The 23,083-nt window shown below is 43.1% G+C and overlaps 3 protein-coding genes and 1 long non-coding RNA gene across 6 annotated transcripts in view; 2 read left to right on the forward strand and 2 right to left on the reverse strand.

Annotated features, from left to right (window-relative positions):
• Window positions 1-23,083, reverse strand: part of LOC134211441 (tRNA N6-adenosine threonylcarbamoyltransferase-like) — a 60,854-nt gene that overhangs the window by 37,148 nt on the left and 623 nt on the right. For 2 of the 3 annotated variants that reach the window (XM_062688296.1, XM_062688295.1), the window contains exon 2: window positions 21,287-22,207. In XM_062688296.1, the coding sequence (XP_062544280.1) occupies window positions 21,294-22,207 (914 nt within the window). In that variant the 3' untranslated portion in view covers window positions 21,287-21,293. Of the gene's footprint in view, window positions 1-21,155; window positions 22,208-23,083 lie in introns of those variants that run through there. The other variant, XM_062688294.1, reaches the window with a different exon arrangement.
• LOC134215681 (uncharacterized) lies at window positions 23-943 on the forward strand. The gene is made up of 4 exons (XR_009980268.1): window positions 23-298; window positions 361-415; window positions 471-528; window positions 596-943. It is a non-coding gene; the product is annotated as an uncharacterized LOC134215681 (long non-coding RNA).
• On the reverse strand, window positions 5,639-6,292 carry LOC134209462 (uncharacterized). The gene has a single exon (XM_062685448.1). The coding sequence runs from the start codon at window positions 6,290-6,292 to the stop codon at window positions 5,639-5,641; it is 654 nt and encodes a 217-aa protein (XP_062541432.1).
• Window positions 20,358-21,123, forward strand: LOC134211443 (uncharacterized). Its single transcript, XM_062688297.1, has 2 exons — window positions 20,358-20,655; window positions 20,716-21,123. The coding sequence occupies exons 1-2, from the start codon at window positions 20,479-20,481 to the stop codon at window positions 21,085-21,087; spliced, it is 549 nt and encodes a 182-aa protein (XP_062544281.1). The 5' UTR covers window positions 20,358-20,478; the 3' UTR covers window positions 21,088-21,123.

Consider the following 23,083-nt stretch of genomic DNA (forward strand, 5'->3'; position numbering starts at 1 on the left):
TCATTTACTGATTATGGTGAATTAATGATTTGTAAATATCTGCTGTCAATGTTTGTTACCGGGAATACCCTAATAACCTTCATCAATTTGACGACGAAGCAATAGTATTCCACTTGAATGGTAACTCATAACCAATACACTTAGGTATTGAAAATCAATGAAAAATCAATCGATGTTTTTGTTTACAACGCGATTAAGACGTAGGTTCGCGAGTCCTCGTTCTTCGATCGACGTTTTATTCCGCGAAATTCGCGACGTTTCCGGCGGGGAAATAAGTTTTCGTGGATGAATAATCTCGGTAAGTGCCTAAACAGTAAATCTATATACATTATCCGGTCATGTTCTCATTTTATGTTTCAGATTCGACTGAGCGATGAGGAAAATTATCTACGACAACTTTGTTGTTTCCTGCCAGGTAAGATCAGTTTATGTAAACAGACTTTTGATTTAATATGTTTTCTTGTTTCTAGGATGTGGTGTCATTGTTCCTCAATGAATGTAGGTGATCCGGACCGATATTTTTCAATGGTAAGTACTCAATCAATCTACTTCTGCGACTGAATTGAAGATTTTAAATGGTGAATCATGATTCTAGGTTTGGACTATTCAATTGTCCCATGTAATGAATACTGCAATGGGATATATGGATTCGCCAGCTCGTCGATTGAGCTGGTCCCGATCTTGCATGTAATAGTGCTCGTGTATATCGCATCCGGCATGGTGCGCAACGAGACTTTATTGAACTTTTCGGCAAAGTTGCCATTCTAATACCCTCGGGTTCCTTTGGAAGACCTGAGCAGATGATTGATTTTAATAACCTCAGGCCTTTCTTGGAATCCCGAGAAAATGAATTTTATGATTTCTGTACTTTAACGGTAGTACTCTGAAGCACCGAATAATAAAGATTCTGGGGTTTGAGGGGTTGGGATTTTTCGAAAGAATGTTCCCGGGACTAGGTAGGGCTTAAGCGAAGCAATTTTTTTTTTACGTTCTCGTCAACTCCCGCGATGTCACTTTCTTTTCGCCGGTTTCGCGATCGCGTTTTTGTGAATCATCGGAGCTAGGTAAGTATGAACAATTTTCGGTAAGTATGATCAATTTATCGTGGTAAGTATAAACGAATTTCGGTAATAATTCCGAAATGTGGATTGTTCTTTTTGAGAGCATTCCACTTCAGCCGCGTCGCGATGTATTTTTCTCGGATTTGTAATCTCGACCGAATCAATTTTGAAGCCTTCCGTGGGGTTCGGAAGTGCAAGAACACGGATTGTTCTTGGAGATTTTCGTAGTAACCGACATTTTTAACGATTTTTCTGAGCTAAAACGGATTGCTTCAGACTTCCGTGGCAATCTTTTCGGCCGTACAAATTGCCAAATTAACATCGCGGATACGGTATTCTGGGTTATTCGCGAAATTTACGATTATCGGTGTGTCTTTCCGGACGATTACGATTGAAATTTGATATTCTAATTGTTTTTCATACGCATTTGCATATTCTAGGAATTGTAAACAAGGAAAATTGTAAAATTGAACTATTTAATTGATTATTCTAAGTGTTTAACGCATGCAAAATACATGCAATTGGAAAAAGACTAAATTTGACCTAGACTAAGAACACGATTGTTCTAGAATCCGGGTTCGGAAAGGAACATCAAGTCCTACTCCGGTGAAAAAGCACTAATTTGAAAAATCTTCGTTTGGAGAACGAAGGGATCCTCCAAAACAGGGATCTGTTTTCTCGCCCCTCCCGAAGGAACGGAAACGACTTGGAATAGTAATTTTAGTTTGGGCGCCATTGAAACCAGCCGGCTCACCGGATGGGAAGGAATCACAGGGTCGTTTGAGCAGCATCTTTCCATTCAAATTCAGTTCCTTGGCGAGGCTCATTAACAAGGGGAACACAAGGAGAAAACAATACTTGTTCGAGCGGTTTTGCAAGTGAACGACGAACATACAAATAAGGCCTTACAACACTTAAGCTCAAAAGCCGTAGAAAAACAAATTTCTGTTAACCAGAGAAGACGAGGCCTGGACGTTCCTTTGCGAACACGGAAAACGAACACAAACAAAGAAGAGTGAAAACCTAATAATAAAGGGCTGCGCTTTCATAAAAAAAGGAGTCGCTACCACAAAGTTTTTCTTAACAACTATTTATTCGTCCATTTTGGACACACCTCTCCTACTCTGACGTCACTTAGGGTACTTGCGGTTGTTTATCGTTGGGATCCGGATCCGTGGTAGCTTGCAGATGACTGTCGCTTGTAGATGGCGTTGCGGTGCATTCCGGTGGCGAATAGCACCTGACGGATGATGTTCGATGGTGGTTCGAGTCGGTAATAGGCACATCCAGACATTGTTGGTGGTCTGAAGCGCATGCTGAACCCAGCAGTTGGAGGGGGGGGGGGGGGGGTTATAAACCAGATTGACGGATGGTTCAATACTTTCCTGCTCACCATTAACTTTTCGGGACGATGTTCGTAGCGTATCGGGCTGTGGCTTCTCGGAAGTCCTGAGGAATAGTCGGAACTTGTTCCGAGAACATATAGAAAAGAGAAAGGCCCGTTTCTGGACCTTTCTCTTGGACTATTTCTAAATCACACAAATGTTTTGCAGTGAAATGTTCTTAGGTGATTTTGAGCAAACGTACTATTTTGTTCTCGTTATTCACAAACTTCTTCCGTACTATTGCCCGTACTATTAGTTTTAAGCCTTTTTTAAATTCTAGACACGACGCGCACTTCTAGATCGTCCACTGGTAGAAACAGGAAAGGCGCTTTTCTAGCAATGCCTGAGTATTTATACTCTAGATTTGTAAGGACGGATAGCTAATTTAATAACAAATATTAAATTATACAGTCAACATTATGCTCCTTACCTTAAATGTACATCCGTGCGCCACACTGGCGTAATCTATGTGTCGAGCTTGACATCATTCTGACAAGCAGTTGTTTTGACAGAGCATTCACACCACTGTAAATGAGTGTTGTCACGAAAGGAATGAATAAGAGAGGAGCCATGAGTGTTTCACTTGTCAGACGACACGCGAAAGCGGCACTCAATTTCTGATGCTGTCAGTTTGTTTCATTAGGGTGGGATATGAATTTTGGACTTGCGGTGGAGCCAGCAAGATACAATTGGAACCAAACGGTTACAGAGGAGATATCGTTTCCAGACATCTATCTAGGACAGCCGAGAACGTTCAATCCGGAAGTACGGGTAACGCCTTTCATGATGGCTACCAGTGAGTTGCGCCGACGTGATAGACGAGCTGTTAAACCGAAACATTTGCTTTACGTGGCAATGAAAATTCTTCGACTGCGCGTTTCCGAAGGACTTCAAAAAACTTTTCGGTGTATGGGGACAGCGAATATAACACGAGAAATGCTGAAGGACAAAGAATTCCTTGGACAGTGCATCGATCGGAATTTGTCGTTCTTGAAGTCCATCCCGAATTCGGTGCAATACTGGCAGCAACGTAAACGCGATTTATTCACAATTATTCGGCAGCTGGGAAAACCGACGATGTTCCTTACTTTAAGTGCCAGTGAGACAAAATGGCCTCTCCTGCTGGAAACACTGCAGAAGTTGTCAGGTGGAAACATAAGTGGCAATATTATGCAGCAACTGTCGGCACTACAACGGGCAACACTGGTGAATGAGGATCCGGTAACATGTTGTATATACTTCAACAAGCTAGTTGACGTAATAATGCAGTTACTGCAGTCGTCGAGAAAAAGCTCGTTCGGGAACTTTCGTGTATTGTAATTCTTCAAACGAATTGAGTTTCAACATCGCGGAAGTCCCCATGCACACATACTGCTGTGGCTGAATAAAGATCCTGGTGAGGTGGTTTCAGAGCACATGCCTGCTACTGTTTATTTGATTGACAGCATTTGTTCCGTGAAAGCTGTAGATCTCCCAGACTTTGTAATTGTCGCTGAAAAATGCAGAAAACAAGCGACAAAAGAGAATAGCGATAACTCTTTGTCTCCATCTGCAGAGGATAAAGACATTGTTGCGTTCCATTTTATTTGTAACAAACATGGAGAGGTAATTGTTGTGAACTTTTCAAACTGCGATAAGTTGTTTATTTCAGAAGTAAAACGCAAATCATGTTAACAGATGGTTAAGTTTATGTCTAATCTATGATAACTGATACTAATTTTACCAAAAAAAACTTAATCGGAAACCGACTACTTCTCAAAATGCGTGGCAGGCGATAATTGTCCTATTCTGTTGCAGTTTGGGACAAACGCTTATTGCGAGTTGAGATTGTCCCGAAATTTACAAGAGACGATAATGTTGTTGTCATTGGCAATGTTGTTATTTTACATTCCTTGTTCTACATACATCAGCTCGCCGATTGCACCGTTGACAATCCCGTCTTCTACTTCGACGTTTGTTGTGATCATGTAAGGCATTCCAATGGTGAGACTTAGGGCTTCCATTTTTCCCGGGAATCAACTACCCGGGAAACGGGAAATAAAATAATAATTACACGGGATTTCCCGGGATCCCGGGAAATAAAAAAAACTCTCGAAACTAATTCAAAATCGTATTTTAAATTTTATCGTAAAATATCATTTCGAAAATATTCATTCGACATAAGGGATGCTTGCTATTTTGTCTTCAAATGATGAAAAGTTGTGTAAAGCCTGAGAAAGTTTTGGTTCAGTTCGGTTGAATCCGCATTTTTTCCAGTTTTTGGACAACGACGGCTTCGAGAGATTCTCTTCTATTATCGCCAAAATATTCCTAACAAGAACTATTCTTATACTCGACTACTTTTTTTAGTGCATAGAGTCATCTGGTCAACTTTGAAGGATAAACCATTTTCCACAGGCGAATGAAATATATGAAATGAGAATTCTTCCATTCGAAATAAAAAAGAATTTTCAGGCGAGTGCTTGATTGTCGTACTTTAACTGACTATAACATTTTTTCAGTCAAACTTTGCTTGAAATGGCAAACAGCACCTAAAACGCATCAAATTGCGAAAGTTTTGCGAGTATTTGTTGTAAGACAGTTGTAATGATCGCATACTAAAGACCTAAAATCTGTTTTACCATCAAGATCTGTCAATCCAATATTCACATGAAATATTTCAGAAATATCTCAAAATACAAACAAGTAATCGGAATATGAGTCTGTTCGGGAATTGAATAAAAAAGGATTGAAGGTCTTAAAAAACATTTGACAATAATATAGCACAAACCTGCCAAAGCGGTCACTGCTATTGCCTGAATATCTGCGAACATTGGTAGCTCTGTTGTTTCACCACAGACACTAAATTTTTATTTCGACTGAATTCAACCTACTGAATAAACGAACAATAGATACAAACTGGTTCTTTGTCTTGCCTCCCTTCAACACGTGTTGGAATGCACCGTATGATTCTGTAGCATTTTTAGTTATAACTTAAATTCTTAAACTTCAAAAGAGATGATGCTAGTAAAAAAATGTTATTGATACCCCAAAATCCGTTATCATCAAATTTTAAAAAAATAAGACAATTATTACAAAATATTTGAGTATGTTCATTTCCCGGGAAATTCGGGAAACTGATACATAAATCCCGGGAATCGGGAATCCCGGTAAATATGAATTCCCGGGAAATCGTTTCCGGGAATGGAAGCCCTAGGTGAGACGCAACATGTAAGGCAACCCGCCGGCTTCCACCACACTCATTTTGTGTAACTTGTTCCTGGCGCTTGCAAGCTGCTCGTTAGTCCTGTACCCATTGAAAAGATCTTCGGCCAGACAATCCAGCCCGTCCGTTTCTCTCAGTACGTCGCTGTTGTACTGTTCCACGTCGAGGTTACGATGAAAGAGGCGTATGGTGTTGGGTACATTTTCCTTGCACCATTGGGCTGTACGAAAGCGGCTTTCGATGAGCTTAGTTTGTTCATCTGACAAGCGTTCACCATTTCCAATACTCGTCAGGACAGCTGAGAATTCCTCATCGCTCTGCCTCATGACCCTGACAAGGGGATGAAACTGTAGTGACTGCCAAAGAACAGCTCCATGCATAGAATTTGCAGGTGGCTTGAACACAAATCTTGCATTTACTGGAGGAAGCTGGCGAAAGTCTCCAACGAAAATGATGTCCATTCCTCCAAAAGCATCATCATACTCGCTTCGGATGTCTTGTAGCCGCGCGTGAATTGCGTCCAGTATATTGGCGCCAATCATGCTCACTTCGTCGACTATGATAGCCCGAACGTGCGCAAATGCGTTCCGATAAAGCTGGAGGGTTTCGAAACTTAATTTTGCGCTGTTCCTGCGGGACATGGTTAACCGGAAGGCAGAGTGAACTGTTGTGAACCACCAATAGCCACTGCTGCCTTTCCTTTAGAAGCACATGCAACGTATGCGTTGTTCTGGGCGTTGTGTGCTTGACTAAAACGGTTGTATGTTTCCATCAGGATACGCAACGTGAAGGTTTTTCCGCTCCCAGCCGGGCCAGTGAAGAATATTTGAAGTGGTTTTCTAATGTCATCGAAGCTGTGGATCGAGTGGATGACATGGATAATCAATGCCCACTGATCAGGATTCGTGGCTTGTACCATTTGGCAGTATGCTTCTTTATCGATGTCATTAGACCGCTGTTTAACGACTGCGTTCAACGTGTTCGTTGGCAGGTTCTGGATATCGTCGTCGTTTGGATCCATATGGATTGTTCGCACACAATCATTGAGTTTGTCTGTGACAGTCTCCTGCTCTTGACCTGCGTCGGCACCACACATACGCAGGTACTCCTCAACAGTATGTTCAAGATTAAATTCGCAGTCGTATTCCTTACGTTTCAGAAGCAGAGCGCTTTCTTGATTGTCGTACAACTGCAGGAATTTGTTACAATCGAGCAAATCGCACATTTCATTGCGGAATGGCAGAAACAGCAAAACCATCTCCCGCTTGTAGTCATCGAGGTCAGACATCGGATACGCTCGCCAACGCAACACACGTGCAGTGGATCGACGATTATATCCGTTGGTGGAACTCTTCACTTTCGTGTAGTGCGCTACAAAATCAGCCAAGCAGACATCCTCTAGACCTTCACGTGCCTCGTACTTTTGGATGATGTTGGATGTCCATATGTCGACGGAATCATCTGAGATGCCTTCTTCGTCCATCTGCTTTGTACGCTTTCTTGTCTTGGTCCTTTCGTGCGGCCACATGGTAGGAATGAATTCCACCTTTCTACTGGCCTCCGACATAGATTGACGAAGAAGGTACCAGGCAGCTTCTTGTGCAGACATTTCAACAGAGTTCAGCATCTTGATGCCGACTTTCTTCAATAAGGACAGGTGGTCTTGATCCGGGAACTGCTCAGAAGGCTGCACAAGATCACGGTGCAAACTGCTTATGCCACGATTCGCCTTGTTTACGTACTCGACGACGTACGCTGCACAAGAAAACTCTTCGAGGATGAACTGGAGATCCATGTTTGACTGCAAGACATTGGCGATCCACGGGTTGAAAGGATTGGTCCATAATTCCGTCATCAACCGTTTGATCAATACCGTTGGTCGTGTTATAGATGCGCGGATAACATCAAGGTAAATCTCAAACGAACACTTGCAATCGGCGAGAAATTCGTCGAGAGTATCGAATGCTTTGGTCTCCAGTACATTGTGTATCTCTACGGACCTCTTCTTGAGTTGTGCACGGCGTCCATCATCAACCGTGAGTGGCAGCAAAATTCGCGTTTCATCCATCGGCCAGTATGGGATGTTGAATCGGCAGCTTTTCTAATTGTTCCTTGATGTAGAACAAAGCGATGATGATCCTGAACAGCAAGTTGCACGGCTGTGGTTAAAATTTGAGAACGATTCTATTGGATGGATTTTGAGAGTGAAATCCAGGCCTCTCGTACATTCAAAACCAGGAGTCTTACAGCAGGATTGGACACCAATAGGCAAACGGTCGGTGAACGTATCCCTCGGGAGTGTCAAATGTAAAAGGGTTCAGTTCCCGGTGGTCAGTGCCTGTGCTTTAACGGTACACAAATCCCAGGGTGGAACATTCCCGCAAATTGTGTACCATTACGAGAAAGGACAAGAGCAACAGCTGGTGTATGTTGGCCTCTCCAGAGTGTCCTCCCTTGATGGTCTGTTTCTGACCAACGCCAAGAAGGACTTCAAGTTTCATCATGCCAAGGGTAGCGACACACCGAAGATACGGGAACTTCGAACGGAAATGACACGCCTGTCGAATCATCGTTTGTGCACCATTAGCGAGGAGTTACTGCAGTTCGTGGCGACCAAGGGTTCTGGCATTGTTTTGGTATCCGCAAATGTTCAGAGTGTGGGTGCTCATGCTCTGGATGTTAGTACAGACCATGTACTGATGACTGGAGATATTTTAGCACTGAGTGAAACCTGGCAGGATGATGGCACCATAACTGAAATATCAGGATATAATTGCGTTTCCCAGTCCAAGCGATCCAGCACGAGAGCAGCGGGTGTTGCCATATACCACAACAGGTCAGCGTTTAATGTAGCCAGCCCTCATGCGATTCAAAAGGCCAGTCGAAGAAACGACACAACGCTCATTATGGCAGATGAATATGGCGATGTTTGTTCTGCTGAGGTCGATATTATGGGCATCCGTACACTACTGGTTGCGTTGTACATATCTCCTAGCACAACCACCAAACAGAAGAAACTCTTCGCGGCGCGGAATCTCTGTATGTACGTGAATTCGAGCATGCCCATAATCGTGACCGGTGATTTCAACATCGATGTCTCGAAGGAAGAAAACACCGAGTTTATCGACTTCATGAGGCAATACCTTCGCATGGAATTAGCTACGGATCCTACTCAAGCAACCACACTCGGAGGAACATGTCTCGATCTGACATTTGTTCGAAATCTACGAGCAGAATGTAGAAGATACTGTTCCTACTTCTCGTATCACCGGCCCATATTATCAGTACTTAAAATGTCTAATGGTGAGGTTCCATCCCATCCCTGAGACGCCCGCTTGCTAGTATCCTTCTGTGCCTGGAAGACGTCTCGCAAATAAACTCATTCCTGCTGTCGGGGTATCTTTGCCGGTTGAGGGTCTCGGCCTTCCTACGGTGGAGCTTTACCTTGTTCGAGCCACAAATGCGACGCTGTTAACCTGGCGTTTCATTCCAGCGATCTTCTTTCAAGGTCACCTGGAGGATATTCTGCATCTGCTGCAATACTGTCAGTACTGTCAGTACTTTTAGTATCTATGGTAAGGTATGGCTATGGTAAGGTATTTCATTAACAATGATTTCTGTACTTATTTTAGCACATTGGACATCCACGTATTGTGTACATCCGTCCACTCACGGATATCTTTCCGTGCCCGCAACATAACTTTTTCCTGCTGTCGGGGTATCTTTGCCGGTTGAGGGTTTTGGCCTTCCTCCGGTGGAGCTCTACCTTGTTCGAGCCAAAACGCGACGCTGTTAACCTGTCGTTGCACTTCCACGATTCCTGTTCACCTATTATTTATTTAATCAGACTAAGGCCGAAGTGGCCTGTGCCAGGCTTGTAAAATGTCATCTGCATGTCATTTGACTAATTTGTTCATAACTTTCTTTAGAAGCCAAATTTATGGCATAATTTTAGATGTACTCATAACGCTTGAGTAGGGCTATATTTTTGTCCAAGGGTACATTGCTCTAAATATAACATATTTGGCTGGAGAGTGAAAACTCTCCAAAATGTCACGTGTCATTTGACATAATGTCATTTGAATGACATTTTGCCTCCCACGCCCCAGATTACATATTTACAGCAATGTCTTGTTAGACAAAGTTGTAGGCACATTTCAGCGCTATAAGTTCGTCATACATCATGAATTGATAGCTACCTTCTGGAAAAAGTTCTGGGAAAATTATACAAACGAATGCAAATGACATTTTACAACACTGGCCTGTGCGGTATATAAGAGTCTTCTGTACTTATTTTAGCACATTGGACATCCACGTATTGTGTACATCCGTCCACTCACGGATATCTTTCCGTGCCCGCAACATAACTTTTTCCTGCTGTCGGGGTATCTTTGCCGGTGGAGGGTTTTGGCCTTCCTCCGGTGAAGCTCTACCTTGTTCGAGCCAAAACGCGACGCTGTTAACCTGTCGTTGCACTTCCACGATTCCTGTTCACCTATTATTTATTTAATCAGACTAAGGCCGAAGTGGCCTGTGCGGTATATAAGAGTCTTCTCCATTCGGCTCGGTCCATGGCTACACGTCGCCAACCACGCAGTCTACGGAGGGTCCGCAAGTCATCTTCCACCTGATCGATCCACCTTGCCCGCTGCGCACCTCGCCTTCTTGTGCCCGTCGGATCGTTGTCGAGAACCATTTTCACCGGGTTACTGTCCGACATTCTGGCTACGTGCCCGGCCCATCGCAGTCGTCCGATTTTCGCGGTGTGAACGATGGATGGTTCTCCCAACAGCTGATGCAATTCGTGGTTCATTCGCCTCCTCCACGTACCGTCCGCCATCTGCACCCCACCATAGATGGTACGCAGCACTTTCCTTTCGAAAACTCCAAGTGCGCGTTGGTCCTCCACGAGCATCGTCCAGGTCTCGTGTCCGTAGAGGACTACCGGTCTAATTAGCGTTTTGTAGATTGTCAGTTTGGTACGGTGGCGAACTCTATTCGATCGGAGCGTCTTGCGGAGTCCAAAGTACGTACGATTTCCAGTCACTATGCGTCTCCGAATTTCTCTGCTGGTGTCATTTTCGGCAGTCACCAGTGAGCCCAAGTACACAAATTCTTCTACCACCTCGATTTCGTCACCACCGATGCAAACTCGCGGTGGGTGGCTCACATTGTCTTCTCTTGAACCTCTTCCTATCATGTACTTCGTCTTCCACGTGTTGATGACTAGTCCGATCCGCTTAGCTTCCCTCTTCAGTCTGATGTAGGCTTCCTCCATCTTCTCAAAGTTACGTGCCATAATATCTATGTCGTCGGCAAAACCAAATAGCTGGACGGACTTATTGAAAATTGTACCACTCGTGTTAATCCCTGCTCTTCGTATTACCCCTTCCAAAGCGATGTTGAATAGCAAACACGAAAGACCATCACCTTGCCGTAACCCTCTGCGGGTTTCGAAGGGACTCGAGAATGCCCCTGAAACACGAACTACGCACATCACCCGATCCATCGTCGCTTTGATCAACCGTGTCAGTTTATCCGGAAAACCGTGTTCGTGCATTAGCTGCCATAGCTGGTCCCGATCGATTGTATCATATGCGGCTTTGAAGTCGATGAATAGATGATGTGTGGGCACGTTGTATTCGCGGCATTTCTGCAGTACTTGGCGAATGGCGAACACCTGGTCCGTGGTGGAGCGTTCGCCCATAAAACCCGCCTGGTACTGCCCCACGAACTCCCTTGCAGCTGGTGCTAGTCGACGGCATAAAATTTGGGAGAGTACCTTGTAGGCGGCGTTCAGCAATGTGATTGCGCGGTAGTTGCTACAATCCAGCTTATCGCCCTTTTTGTAGATGGGACACACGACACCTTCCATCCACTCCTGCGGCAAAACTTCCTCCTCCCAAATCTTGGTAATGACCCAGTGCAGCGCTCTAGGCAGTGCCTCACCACCGTGTTTAAATAGCTCTCCTGGTAGTTGGTCAACCCCAGGGGCTTTGTTGTTCTTCAGCCGGCCAATCTCCTCCTGGATTTCCTGGAGATCCGGAGCCGGTAGAATTATGCCCTGCGCGCGGTCTCCCAGGTCCATCACCATACCGCCATCTTCGTCTGCCACATCGCCATTCAGGTGTTCTTCGTAGTGCTGCCGCCACCTTTGGATCACCTCACGCTCGTTCGTAAGAAGGTTCCCGTTTATGTCCTTACACATATCAGGCTGTGGCACGTGGCCCTTACGTGAACGGTTTAACTTCTCATAGAACTTTCGTGTGTTATTAGCGCGGTACAGTTGCTTCGTTTCTTCACGGTCTCGATCTTCCTGCTGGCGCTTTTTCCTCCGGAAAATCGAGTTTTGTCTGTTCCGCGCCTGTTTATATCGTGCCTCGTTCGCCCTCGTGCGGTGTTGCAGCAATCTCGCCCATGCTGCATTCTTCTCTTCCACTAACTGCTCACATTCGCCGTCATACCAGTCGTTTCTCTGATCCGGGGGCACCGTGCCAAGTGCAGCGGTTGCGGTGCTACCAATGGCGGATCGAATATCTCTCCAGCCATCTTCAAGAGACGCTGCGCCTAGCTGCTCTTCCGTTGGAAGTGCCACTTCCAGCTGCTGCGCGTATTCTTGGGCTAGTCTACCATCTTGTAGCCGCCCAATGTTAAGCCGCGGCGTCCGACTTCGACGCGTGTTGTACACCGTCGAGAGTTTTGAGCGCAGACATACTGCAACGAGGTAGTGGTCGGATTCAATATTCGCACTGCGGTAAGTGCGGACGTTCGTGATGTCGGAGAAGAATTTACCGTCGATTAGAACGTGGTCGATTTGGTTTTCCGTTTCTTGGTTAGGTGATCTCCATGTGGCCTTGTGGATATTTTTGCGGGGAAAGAAGGTGCTTCGGACTACCATTCCGCGGGAGGCTGCGAAGTTTATGCATCGTTGGCCGTTGTCATTCGATACGGTGTGCAGACTATCCGGTCCGATGACCGGTCTATACATTTCCTCCTTTCCTACCTGTGCGTTCATGTCACCGATGACGATTTTAACGTCCCGCAGTGGGCATCCATCGTATGTCTGCTCCAGCTGTGCGTAGAACGCTTCTTTCTCGTCGTCGGGTCTCCCTTCGTGTGGGCAGTGCACGTTGATGATGCTATAGTTGAAGAAACGGCCTTTAATCCTCAGCTTGCACATCCTTGCGTTGATTGGCTGCCACCCAATCACGCGTTGGCGCATCTTACCCAGCACTATGAAGCCGGTTCCCAGCTCGTTGGTGGTGCCACAGCTTTGGTAGAAGGTAGCCGCTCGATGCCCGCTTTTCCACACTTTCTGTCCTGTCCAGCAAATCTCCTGCAGCGCCACGACGTCGAAGTTGCGGGGATGTAATTCATCGTAGATCATCCTGTCGCAACCTGCGAAACCTAGCGACTTGCAATTCCATGTTCCAAGCTTCCAATCGTGATCCTGTATTCGTCGCCTAGGTCTTTGCCGATTATATCGAGTCGCATTATCTCTTATATTGTTCGTAATGATTGGTTTTCTAGGCGGCTTATTGGGCCTGCGGAGGGCCGTCGTGTCAGGGCTGTTTAGCGTCCCACCTAACACCAGGACTTGGGCTTGTGCGCTTTGAGCGGCACACGGTCGCTTTGGTGGGGCCTACTTGCGGATACATGCAGCTTTTTATAGAGGTTTAACAGGGCCCACTGTCAAACCCCACCACATCCTAGGCAAGCCCCACAACTCGCAGATGGCCTGGGGAGGGATCGTCAAGCCCTTGGACATAGTCCCTGCTGCCCTTATCCTGTTCACCTGAGAGGTGTATTTCAACTACGAGACGCCCGCTTGCGAATATCCTTCTGTGCCTGGAAGACGTCTCGCAAATCAACTCTTTCCTGCTGTCGGGGTATCCTTGCTGGTTGAGGGTCTCGGCCTTCCTCCGGTGGAGCTCTACCTTGTTCGAGCCACAAACGCGACGCTGTTAAAATGGCATTGCATTCCAGCGATCTTCTTACAAGGTCACCTGGAACATATTCTGCTTCTGCTGCAATACTGTCAGTACTTTTAGTATCTATGGTAAGGTATTATGTAGAAACGAATAAATCATTTTCATTAACAACATTAACATTTCTGTACTAATTTCAGCACATTGGACATCCACGTACTGTGTATATCCGTCAACCCACACACTTAAAAATTATGACCGAACTCGGTTCAATTTTCTACCGAATCAGATCGGTTTCTACTATACAACCGAGGAATTCGGTAAAAAACAAACATTTATCCGCATGTTTTCAAATAATAACCGTACGATCGGTTACATCTGAGCAAAATTGACATAATTCTATGTGGAAAAAACCGATAAGTTCGGTTATTCATTTTTGTATACATATTCGGTACGAGGAACCGAGAAAACTCGGTAAACGGACCGCTAAACATACATTTTGGCATATACTGAACCGAGAAAATACGGTTAAACAATCACGATTGATGGAGACTTGAAAGCTGACACAACATTCATTCTTCAGAATATCGAGGTCGTGGAATTGTTTTCAGAAAGTCTTGGAAAAAGCAATGTTCGAAACGTAGGTAATTTGAAGAAGTTATATTTAATATGTATTAAGACTAACAATATTATTATTTACAGGCAGTGATTTAAAAAGAAAACCGTTTAGCCAGAATAAAAGGCATTGACTTGACACATCCTTACTCCGGAATCATCAGCGTTTGCTAAAAGTGCCTGCAATTTGATTGTTTCTGTACTGTTTTACGTACCGAATTTGTAATTACAACAATTTTTAGTTAATTTATAAAACTTCGATCATCTGTAAATATATAGTACACATTTTTTTCTGACCGAAACATCCATTAACCTCATTTGAAACTAACCGAAAACGATATTGCGTAACAGTAAAATCGGTTCTTATGACAGCTTTCGGTTGAATTTGAAAACCGAACATCGGTTGTCATGGGTTCTGCGAACCGAATGTCTTCGGTAAGTTTGACAGTTTAAACTCGACAAAAAGATAACCGAGCGGACGGTTAGTCTTTGTTGAACCGAACAGATAACCGAGCGTTCAGCAGATAAAAACTCGGTTCAAATAAAACCGAGTTCGGTATAATATTTTAAGTGTGCACGGATAAATTTCTTTGACCGCAACATAACTTTTTCCTGCTATCGGGGTATCTTTGCGTTGAGGGTTGCGGCCTTCCTCCGGTGGAGCTCTACCTTGTTCGAGCCAAAACGCGACGCTGTTAACCTGGCGTTGCACTCCAACGATTCCTGTTCACCTGAAAAGGAGTACTTCAACTGATGTAATGCGTCCCATCCCTGAGACGCCCGCTCACGAATATCCTTCCATGACTGAGACACGCTTCTCAAAACAACTCTTTCCTTCTGTCGGAGTATCTTTGCCGTTTGATGCTCTCTCGAGCTACAAGCGCGACACTGTAAACATGGGTTGCATTTCAGCGATCGTCTCTCAAGATCACCTGGAGGGTATTCTGCATCGCAGCTATACTGTCAGAGCTTATAGCTTCTTATGGTGAGGTGTCTTGTAGAAACGAATAAATTATTTTCATTAACAATGATTTCTGTACTTTAACTATTTTCAGCACATTGGACATTCACGTACTGTGAATTATTATGTTTCATTCGTGTGAGGCCCTCTCGCGGATATCTTCAGGTATCCGAAAGATATTTCCCAACACAATTAATTCATGTTGTCGTGGTGTCTTTGCCGGTTGAGGGTCCTGGCCAACCTCCGGTTGAGCTTTACTTTGTTTTAACAACAAGATGTGTACTATTCTCGCGATTCTTACTCAAGGTTACCTAGATTCTATTCTACATCAGCTGTGAAACAGTCAGAATGTAGTCTTTCATGGTGAGTTTTCTCATAGAAACGAATACATTTATTTCCATTAATTATGTTCTCTTATATTCACTTATTCTAGTACAATTCAAGTACTGTGACGCACACCGAAGGATGTCTTTTCTTACCTGGACATTCAGCAGTTCAATTATTCTCTTGCCGTTGGTATATGTTTACTGGTCAGTAGCACAGCGTCAGATCAGTACTCAACATCATTTTCGACGAACCAGCGTGACAGACGACCCTTTGTAGGACCACCATCCTAAAAGACATCATCTAGGCGATTACCGGCACGCGATGAACATCACTTCAAATGGCTTCATGCCAACAGAAACAAACGGCCCTTTTTCAGGGCCACCAAATATTTTGCTAGGAGGAAGAATGTGTTCCGAGATGTATTTGATTTTCTGATATCCCATTTTATATTGTTTAAGTGGAGTTCGCAAAATCTGTGCAAAACCATGGATTCAAAACTGTTGCACGCATGATTTCGCACAGATTTTATGATCCGCACTCGTCAATTCAACTCAGAATCATCCGAGAAAATGTTACTTTTAACCGATACCAGTCAAACCGTTGAAGACCTCACCATAGCGCAGTATTTTTCAGATATTTTGGTTTTGTTGCTGTTAGTGTTTGGAAAGGCGCTTTATGGAAAATAATTCGGTTCTTTCCAGAACCACAATTTTATAGAAGAGAAAGTTGAACCAAGACAATTTTTCTGCGAAGTGCAAATCGCCTGGTAATAGCAGAAAGTTTTCATTGGTAGCCGAATCACGTGCGCGCGTCAGAGGCTGCATAGAATTATTCGCATACAGAAATATACTTTACCGCGCTACTGTAATGACCGCCACAGATGCCATCGTAGTGTAACTAGCAATCGATGGTCCAATGCACCGAGTTCATCATTGACGTTTGAGCGGTGCGCTGTTTACTAAGAATGAATACTTTTTCATTCATCGAGTTCATGCAAGTGTTCATTTTTAGTAAACAGCGCCCGTCTCAAACGTCATTGTGTTCATTCGGTGCATAGACCTGTGCAGGAGTTCATCAAATTCACTCACCTGATGGATTTTGACATTTGAGCGGGTCGTCTTCTCGAACAAAAGTTCATTTTGCGTTCATTATGCGACCCGCTCAAACGTCATAATTTCTTGGGGGAGTTCATTTTGCGTTAGTCTATGGACTTAACCACGAGGGTCTTCTTTTTCCTCGAATCATCTTCTTTTCGCTCGAAAAAATGACATCCGCTGCGGGCCGATGAACATTTGAGTGAATTCGAAGCTTTTAGTTCACCGGATGTTCACGTTGATGTTCATTTTTTGTAAACTTTGCCCTCAGATGAGGTTTTCTTTTTACTGAAAATCGACGCGTGACGTCATCGTGGTTTAGTCCATTGGACCATAGACCTGTGCAGCGGTTCATCAAATTCACTCACCCGATGGATTTTGACATTTGAGCGGGTCGTCTTCTCGAACAAAAGTTCATTTTGCGTTCATTATGCGACCCGCTCAAACGTCATAATTTCTTGGGAGAGTTCATTTTGCGTTAGTCTATAGTCCAAATGTTGTGAACGAAATATTTCACGCACGCTAAAAAGCAGCTTTCCTATAGTCAATAACGTAAACCCTCTAGCCCCGCCCAAGATGAATACACCACTAGGTGTTCCAATCTGCCAAATTCACGATTCAGCCATCTTGGATTTTAGTATGGGAGAGCCAGCCAGTTTGTTTATGTTTTGCACCGAAAATGAATTTTTCACCCCCGCCTTCTTCTCGTCCATAAATTGGGCAGACTGCAACACCTAGCTGTGTATTCATCTTGGCCCCGCCCTTTGGTGAGTGTTATGGTTGCACATAATATGTGCACCCATACCGATTAACAAGGAGGCGCATTCTTTATTGATTACAAGAAAACTGTGACGGTAGATTCTGTAGCGTTTAACAAACTAGTATTTACATGACGCTAAATTTATCATTGCACCAAAATGTTATTCGTAGTTTACGTCGGGCGGTCGTGTTTTGTACACAACCCTTCTGATTTTTTTTTCTGCGATATTCTCAATAGTGCGTATATAGAACTCAAAGTTTGGGTAGATTTATCCAAGATGAATACACCACTAGGTGTTCCAATCTGCCAAATTCACGATTCAGCCATCTTGGATTTTAGTATGGGAGAGCCAGCCGGTTTGTTTTCGTTTTGCACTGAAAATGAATTTTTCACCCCCGCCTTCTTCTCTTCCATTCTTTTTTCGCACTTTTGTTCCCGAGTTGCACCGAAATGACGAATTTCCCACGAGGAACTACACATTTTTTTCTATACCAAAAAAAAAACGGCATATCCCTCAAAAAGGATGGAATATAACTTGTGCAGGTTTTGTCTTTTTTGCAGGATTTATCATCGTTTTCGGGACTTTTCGGCCCAGAAAAAACTTCTTGTGTCGTTTTCCTGTTTCCCCTCGTGTTTCCCATATGCAACAAAGCCAGTACCCTCGTAGGTTACAACTAGTTCGCGAAAAGGATGGAAAGAATCATCCGTAATTACCCCCGCTCTTGATGATTATTCCAATCAAATGAACTCACTACTTGCCGTTGCTCTTTACATTTTAATCGACAGGTTAATCGATGTTTCATCCCCATGCAAATCCCGTCTTGTAGAACATTCATTTTTACCGTCGTGATGTTGAGTCACAGTTTGTTTTTTTTTTTGTGTTTGATTTAGATGCAAACAACAAACACACCGTTGCCTAAAAATCATAGCAAGGAAAGCCTTCCAATGATTAAATGAAATATATTCCTCAATAAATTAAATCAAAAATAATCCTAGTAATGAGTGGATAGACCGAATATGGTTTTAGCTTAAATTTTAATCTATTTAGCTTTTATATTTTTATCCGTGCACAAACTTGGCAGATTGGAGCACCTAGTACTGTATTCCTCTTGGATTTATCTGTCCGTGTGTCTTCAAATCTGGCATCCCTGCGCACCACCCACACGGTTAGATGACTTTACCCATTAATGGGTACCCATTAAAATAGGTAGTGGCGCTTTTTCAAGAAAATGGGTGAATTTTTCACGGTGGGAATAATTAATAGAGGTAATAAACTATAGACGAATCCAAGTAAAAATAAGAAGAAGACACAAGACGGTGTTAACTTTGACAGATCCTACAGCACAGCATAGGAAGATCATTTTAAAATGCTTATAATAAATTCTAGACAAATTGTAATTAAAATCTGATTAATGTAGGGTTCGGAAAAAGTTCTGAATTACATATTCGGAAGGTTATCTCAATTTTTTGAATATTTTCCAAAAATGTATCTATCATACAGTTCAGAACTTTTTCCGTATCATGCTTCAATCAGATTTTAATTACATTTGGTCTAGAATTTATTATAAGCATTTTAAAATGATCTTCCTATGCTGTGCTGTAGGATCTGTCAAAGTTAACACCGTCGTGTGTCTTCTTCTTATTTTTACTTGGATTCGTCTATAGAGGAAGACTGTCGCTGTCGTCACTGGCGAAACATCTTTTGCTGGCGAGGATAAGGCACTAAATGTCAAAGAAGGAAAAATCAGTACGTTTTGACAGGTAGGTATCCACACACTTAAAATATTATACCGAACTCGGTTTTATTTGAACCGAGTTTTTATCTGCTGAACGCTCGGTTATCTGTTCGGTTCAACAAAGACTAACCGTCCGCTCGGTTATCTTTTTGTCGAGTTTAAACTGTCAAACTTACCGAAGACATTCGGTTCGCAGAACCCATGACAACCGATGTTCGGTTTTCAAATTCAACCGAAAGCTGTCATAAGAACCGATTTTACTGTTACGCAATATCGTTTTCGGTTAGTTTCAAATGAGGTTAAGGGATGTTTCGGTCAGAAAAAATGTGTACTATATATTTACAGATGATCGAAGTTTTATAAATTAAATAAAAAATGTTGTAATTACAAATTCGGTACATAAAACAGTACAGAAACAATCAAATTGCGGGCACTTTTAGCAAACGCTGATGATTCCGGAGTAAGGATGTGTCAAGTCAATGCCTTTTATGCTGGCTAAACGGTTTTCTTTTTAAATCACTGCCTGTAAATAATAATATTGTTAGTCTTAATACATATTAAATATAACTTCTTCAAATTACCTACGTTTCGAACATTGCTTTTTCCAAGACTTTCTGAAAACAATTCCACGACCTCGATATTCTGAAGAATGAATGTTGTGTCAGCTTTCAAGTCTCCATCAATCGTGATTGTTTAACCGTATTTTCTCGGTTCAGTATATGCCAAAATGTATGTTTAGCGGTCCGTTTACCGAGTTTTCTCGGTTCCTCGTACCGAATATGTATACAAAAATGAATAACCGAACTTATCGGTTCTTTCCACATAGAATTATGTCAATTTTGCTCAGATGTAACCGATCGTACGGTTATTATTTGAAAACATGCGGATAAATGTTTGTTTTTTACCGAATTCCTCGGTTGTATAGTAGAAACCGATCTGATTCGGTAGAAAATTGAACCGAGTTCGGTCATAATTTTTAAGTGTGTAGATATCATATATCAAACAAGCGACTATGACAAGTCGAGCAACCGAATTCGATTTGCTTTACACGTTAATACCGTGTGGTTTGTTTATAAAAAAATGCTCAGTTTTGAATGAGCCATGTCATCTGTTTTACACGTGATATTGATTTGTATTGACAACATGCGCAAATTCATGTGTAGAACACACGGTCCTCTCGTGTATTTTTTTTATAGTGGATGACAGGCTTACTCCCCCCCTGGGGAAAATCTATTCAAAATTCACCATCAGGGAACAGTTTTGACATTTCTATACATGTATCAAACCAAAACAAAAACAATTTTACATAATATTTTTATAAATCCCGCAATATTAACAGAAATAGTTGGTGTTGCAACTTTTTCATTATTTTTGCCTGTAAAATCGATCGCATTGTTGCCGGAATAATGTCTACAATCAAGTACATCGGTCGCACTACCGACTTCAAAGGAAAAACGTTGTGGGAAATTGTAGGAAACCTGAAAAATTTTGGAGTTGGACGCATCGTGGTTCGAAGCATGTTCGAGCGCTACCCGGAACCGAGTTATATGAAAATCGTTAATGTCGAAACACTACCGAATGAGGTAAGCAGATGATGCAGATTACAATTCAATTTATTTTCAAATGTTTTGTCTTCTTTTCAGGAAACTCGTAAAGTGAAGGTAACGGTTGAAAAGACATTCCGCGGCCGAACCTATCCCAAGCTGGTACAAATTGATAGCGTGTCGTATAAAGCGGATTATCGTTTACTTCACAAACACGAAGAGGAAGAATACTGCAGGGTGGCCCAACGAACGGAAAAGATAGTTCCAAGGGAAATCGATTTGCCTCCGCTATTGAAGGAATTCGTCCTAAAAGAAACTGGCCAAAGTGACAAGAAGATTGCAATTAAGTTAAAGCCAGGCCATAACAGCATTTACCGGTTGGCCAAAGAGGGCGAAAAACCTACTTTCGATGTGGGGATGAACCTGGGGAAACCCGCTAGCCCTAGTCTGTATGCTAATTGTGACTTGTAATTTCATTTATTAATATAATTAGCTTTTTAGAAACCAGCTGTTCTAAATATTATATGAAACAAGAATCATTTTTCCAAATTATCTCTATTATCTGCTTCAAAAGGCCTAAAGTATTGAACTTTCTTTCTATCTATTAGATTGAATAATCGAATCCATTCCAACTTAACAAAGATTTTTTAGTGAACATCAACGTACTTACCAATTCATTAGTCGTCCCTCCAAGTGACTAGAACTTCATCAGTCCTATAACGTTGCGTGATGGTTGCCTCTTCCCAGCTCATTCTGGTTCCACTGCGAAACATTTCCCACCCGGCGTGGGCAATCATTACACCATTGTCGATGCAGAATCGCTCATCTGTTGCGAACACTTTTGCTCCACGTTCCTCGCACATTATGCCCATCATTTGCTGTAAACGTTCGTTGCAACCCACACCGCCAACGATGAGCACTTCGCTGGACCCACAATGGGCCATAGCTCGCTCGGTCGTTTCAACCAGCATGGCAAAAAGGGTTTCCTGCAGCGAGAAGCACAAATCCTCATCAGACCACTTCTCATCGTCCACCCGCTTTTTCTGCTTTCCTTTCGGTCGAGCCTTCTGCTCAATAAACGACAAAATTCCCGAAAAGCTCACATCCATGCCCTTGACCGAATAAGGCAACGCCAGATACTTGGTTCCCTTTTTCGCCATTTGCTCGATGTTGTAGCCAGGGCTGGGATCGTTGGACAATTTGATGATCCGGGCAAACCGATCCAAGCAATTACCGATAGCGATGTCGATGGTTTCACCAAAAATCCGATATCGTTTGCATGCGTACGAAATTATCTGTGTGTTGCCACCGCTCACATACAGAACCGTTGGGTTCTGAGCTTTGGTAATTAACCGACCCATCTCGATGTGTCCGATGCAGTGATTGACCCCAAGGATAGGTTTATTCCAAATCTGAGCAATGGTCCGAGCAACGATGGCCACTGCCAGCAGCGGTGGAGCCATTCCCGGCCCTTTGGTGTAGCAGACGACATCAATTTGCTGCGGGGTTACGCCAGAAACGGCGAGAGCGCGTTTCAAAATGGCATGAATTTTCGAGCGGTGATGTTGAGCTGTTTCTTTGGGGAGGAATCCTGCAACAAAAATCACCAATTTAAGCTAACATTGACCAACTCAATATACTGTCTTCAAATCATTATTAGATATTTATCACTATTTATGACAATAAAAACATTGATATGATATTCAAAATCTCGGTGCAATGTGTACAAACCATACACGACGATCGATGATCCTCCAAATGATGAACATCGATCGCTAGACTAGAACTAATTAAGTATTAGCCGAATAATAAATTTGCGTATCGTTGCCTCCGTTTTTACCAGTCTCGGTAACAGTGACTTTCATTCACTGCCCGAGCCATCCCCAGAAAGGATGTACGGCAAAGACGGACGCTTCGGTAATTTAATTACAGCAACAGTTCGCTAACTGGGCGCTTTTTAACTGGACTGCTTTTTAACTGGGCGTTCGCTAACTGGGCCAAAGCCCAGTTAAAAAGCAGTTATCCGTCAAAAAACAAAAACAAACACTAGGCTGCGAGGGGAGTCTAAATGGTATATTGTTGTCGTTCCATATAAAACATTGCTCATAACAGTGCATCGTAAATCCCCTCGACAGCCCAGTTAAAAAGCGGCGCTCGTTAACTGGACTGATGTTTTAGCCCAGTTAGCGGATGGATGCTGTATTCTCAAACGGCCCTCGCATACTTCAACATTTTTCAAACGATTGTCACACTTGTCGCAGCCTAGCGATACACACACTGCTATATACGAGCAGCATCGAGACTGATATGCCAATAAAATTATTTTTTTTAGTGTTTGACAACATATTTCCAAAAAATAAAGAATTCTTGGGTACTTATTCAAAAGGATGTATGTGATTTTGTAAACAAAGACTCAAACGTCGATTTGTCCAATCTGATGTCACTCCCACGCAAACCAACACCACCA

The sequence above is a fragment of the Armigeres subalbatus genome, chromosome 2 (genome assembly GCF_024139115.2).
Source record: "Armigeres subalbatus isolate Guangzhou_Male chromosome 2, GZ_Asu_2, whole genome shotgun sequence".
NCBI lineage: Eukaryota > Metazoa > Arthropoda > Insecta > Diptera > Culicidae > Armigeres > Armigeres subalbatus.

Bases quoted from the DNA above. Each gene is read 5' to 3' on its own strand.
- LOC134211443 (XM_062688297.1), top strand. From the start codon at position 20,479: ATGTCTACAATCAAGTACATCGGTCGCACTACCGACTTCAAAGGAAAA. The intron at 20,656-20,715 runs GTAAGCAGATGA...TCTTCTTTTCAG, and splicing joins TCGAAACACTACCGAATGAG to GAAACTCGTAAAGTGAAGGT.
- LOC134209462 (XM_062685448.1), bottom strand. From the start codon at position 6,292: ATGTCCCGCAGGAACAGCGCAAAATTAAGTTTCGAAACCCTCCAGCTT.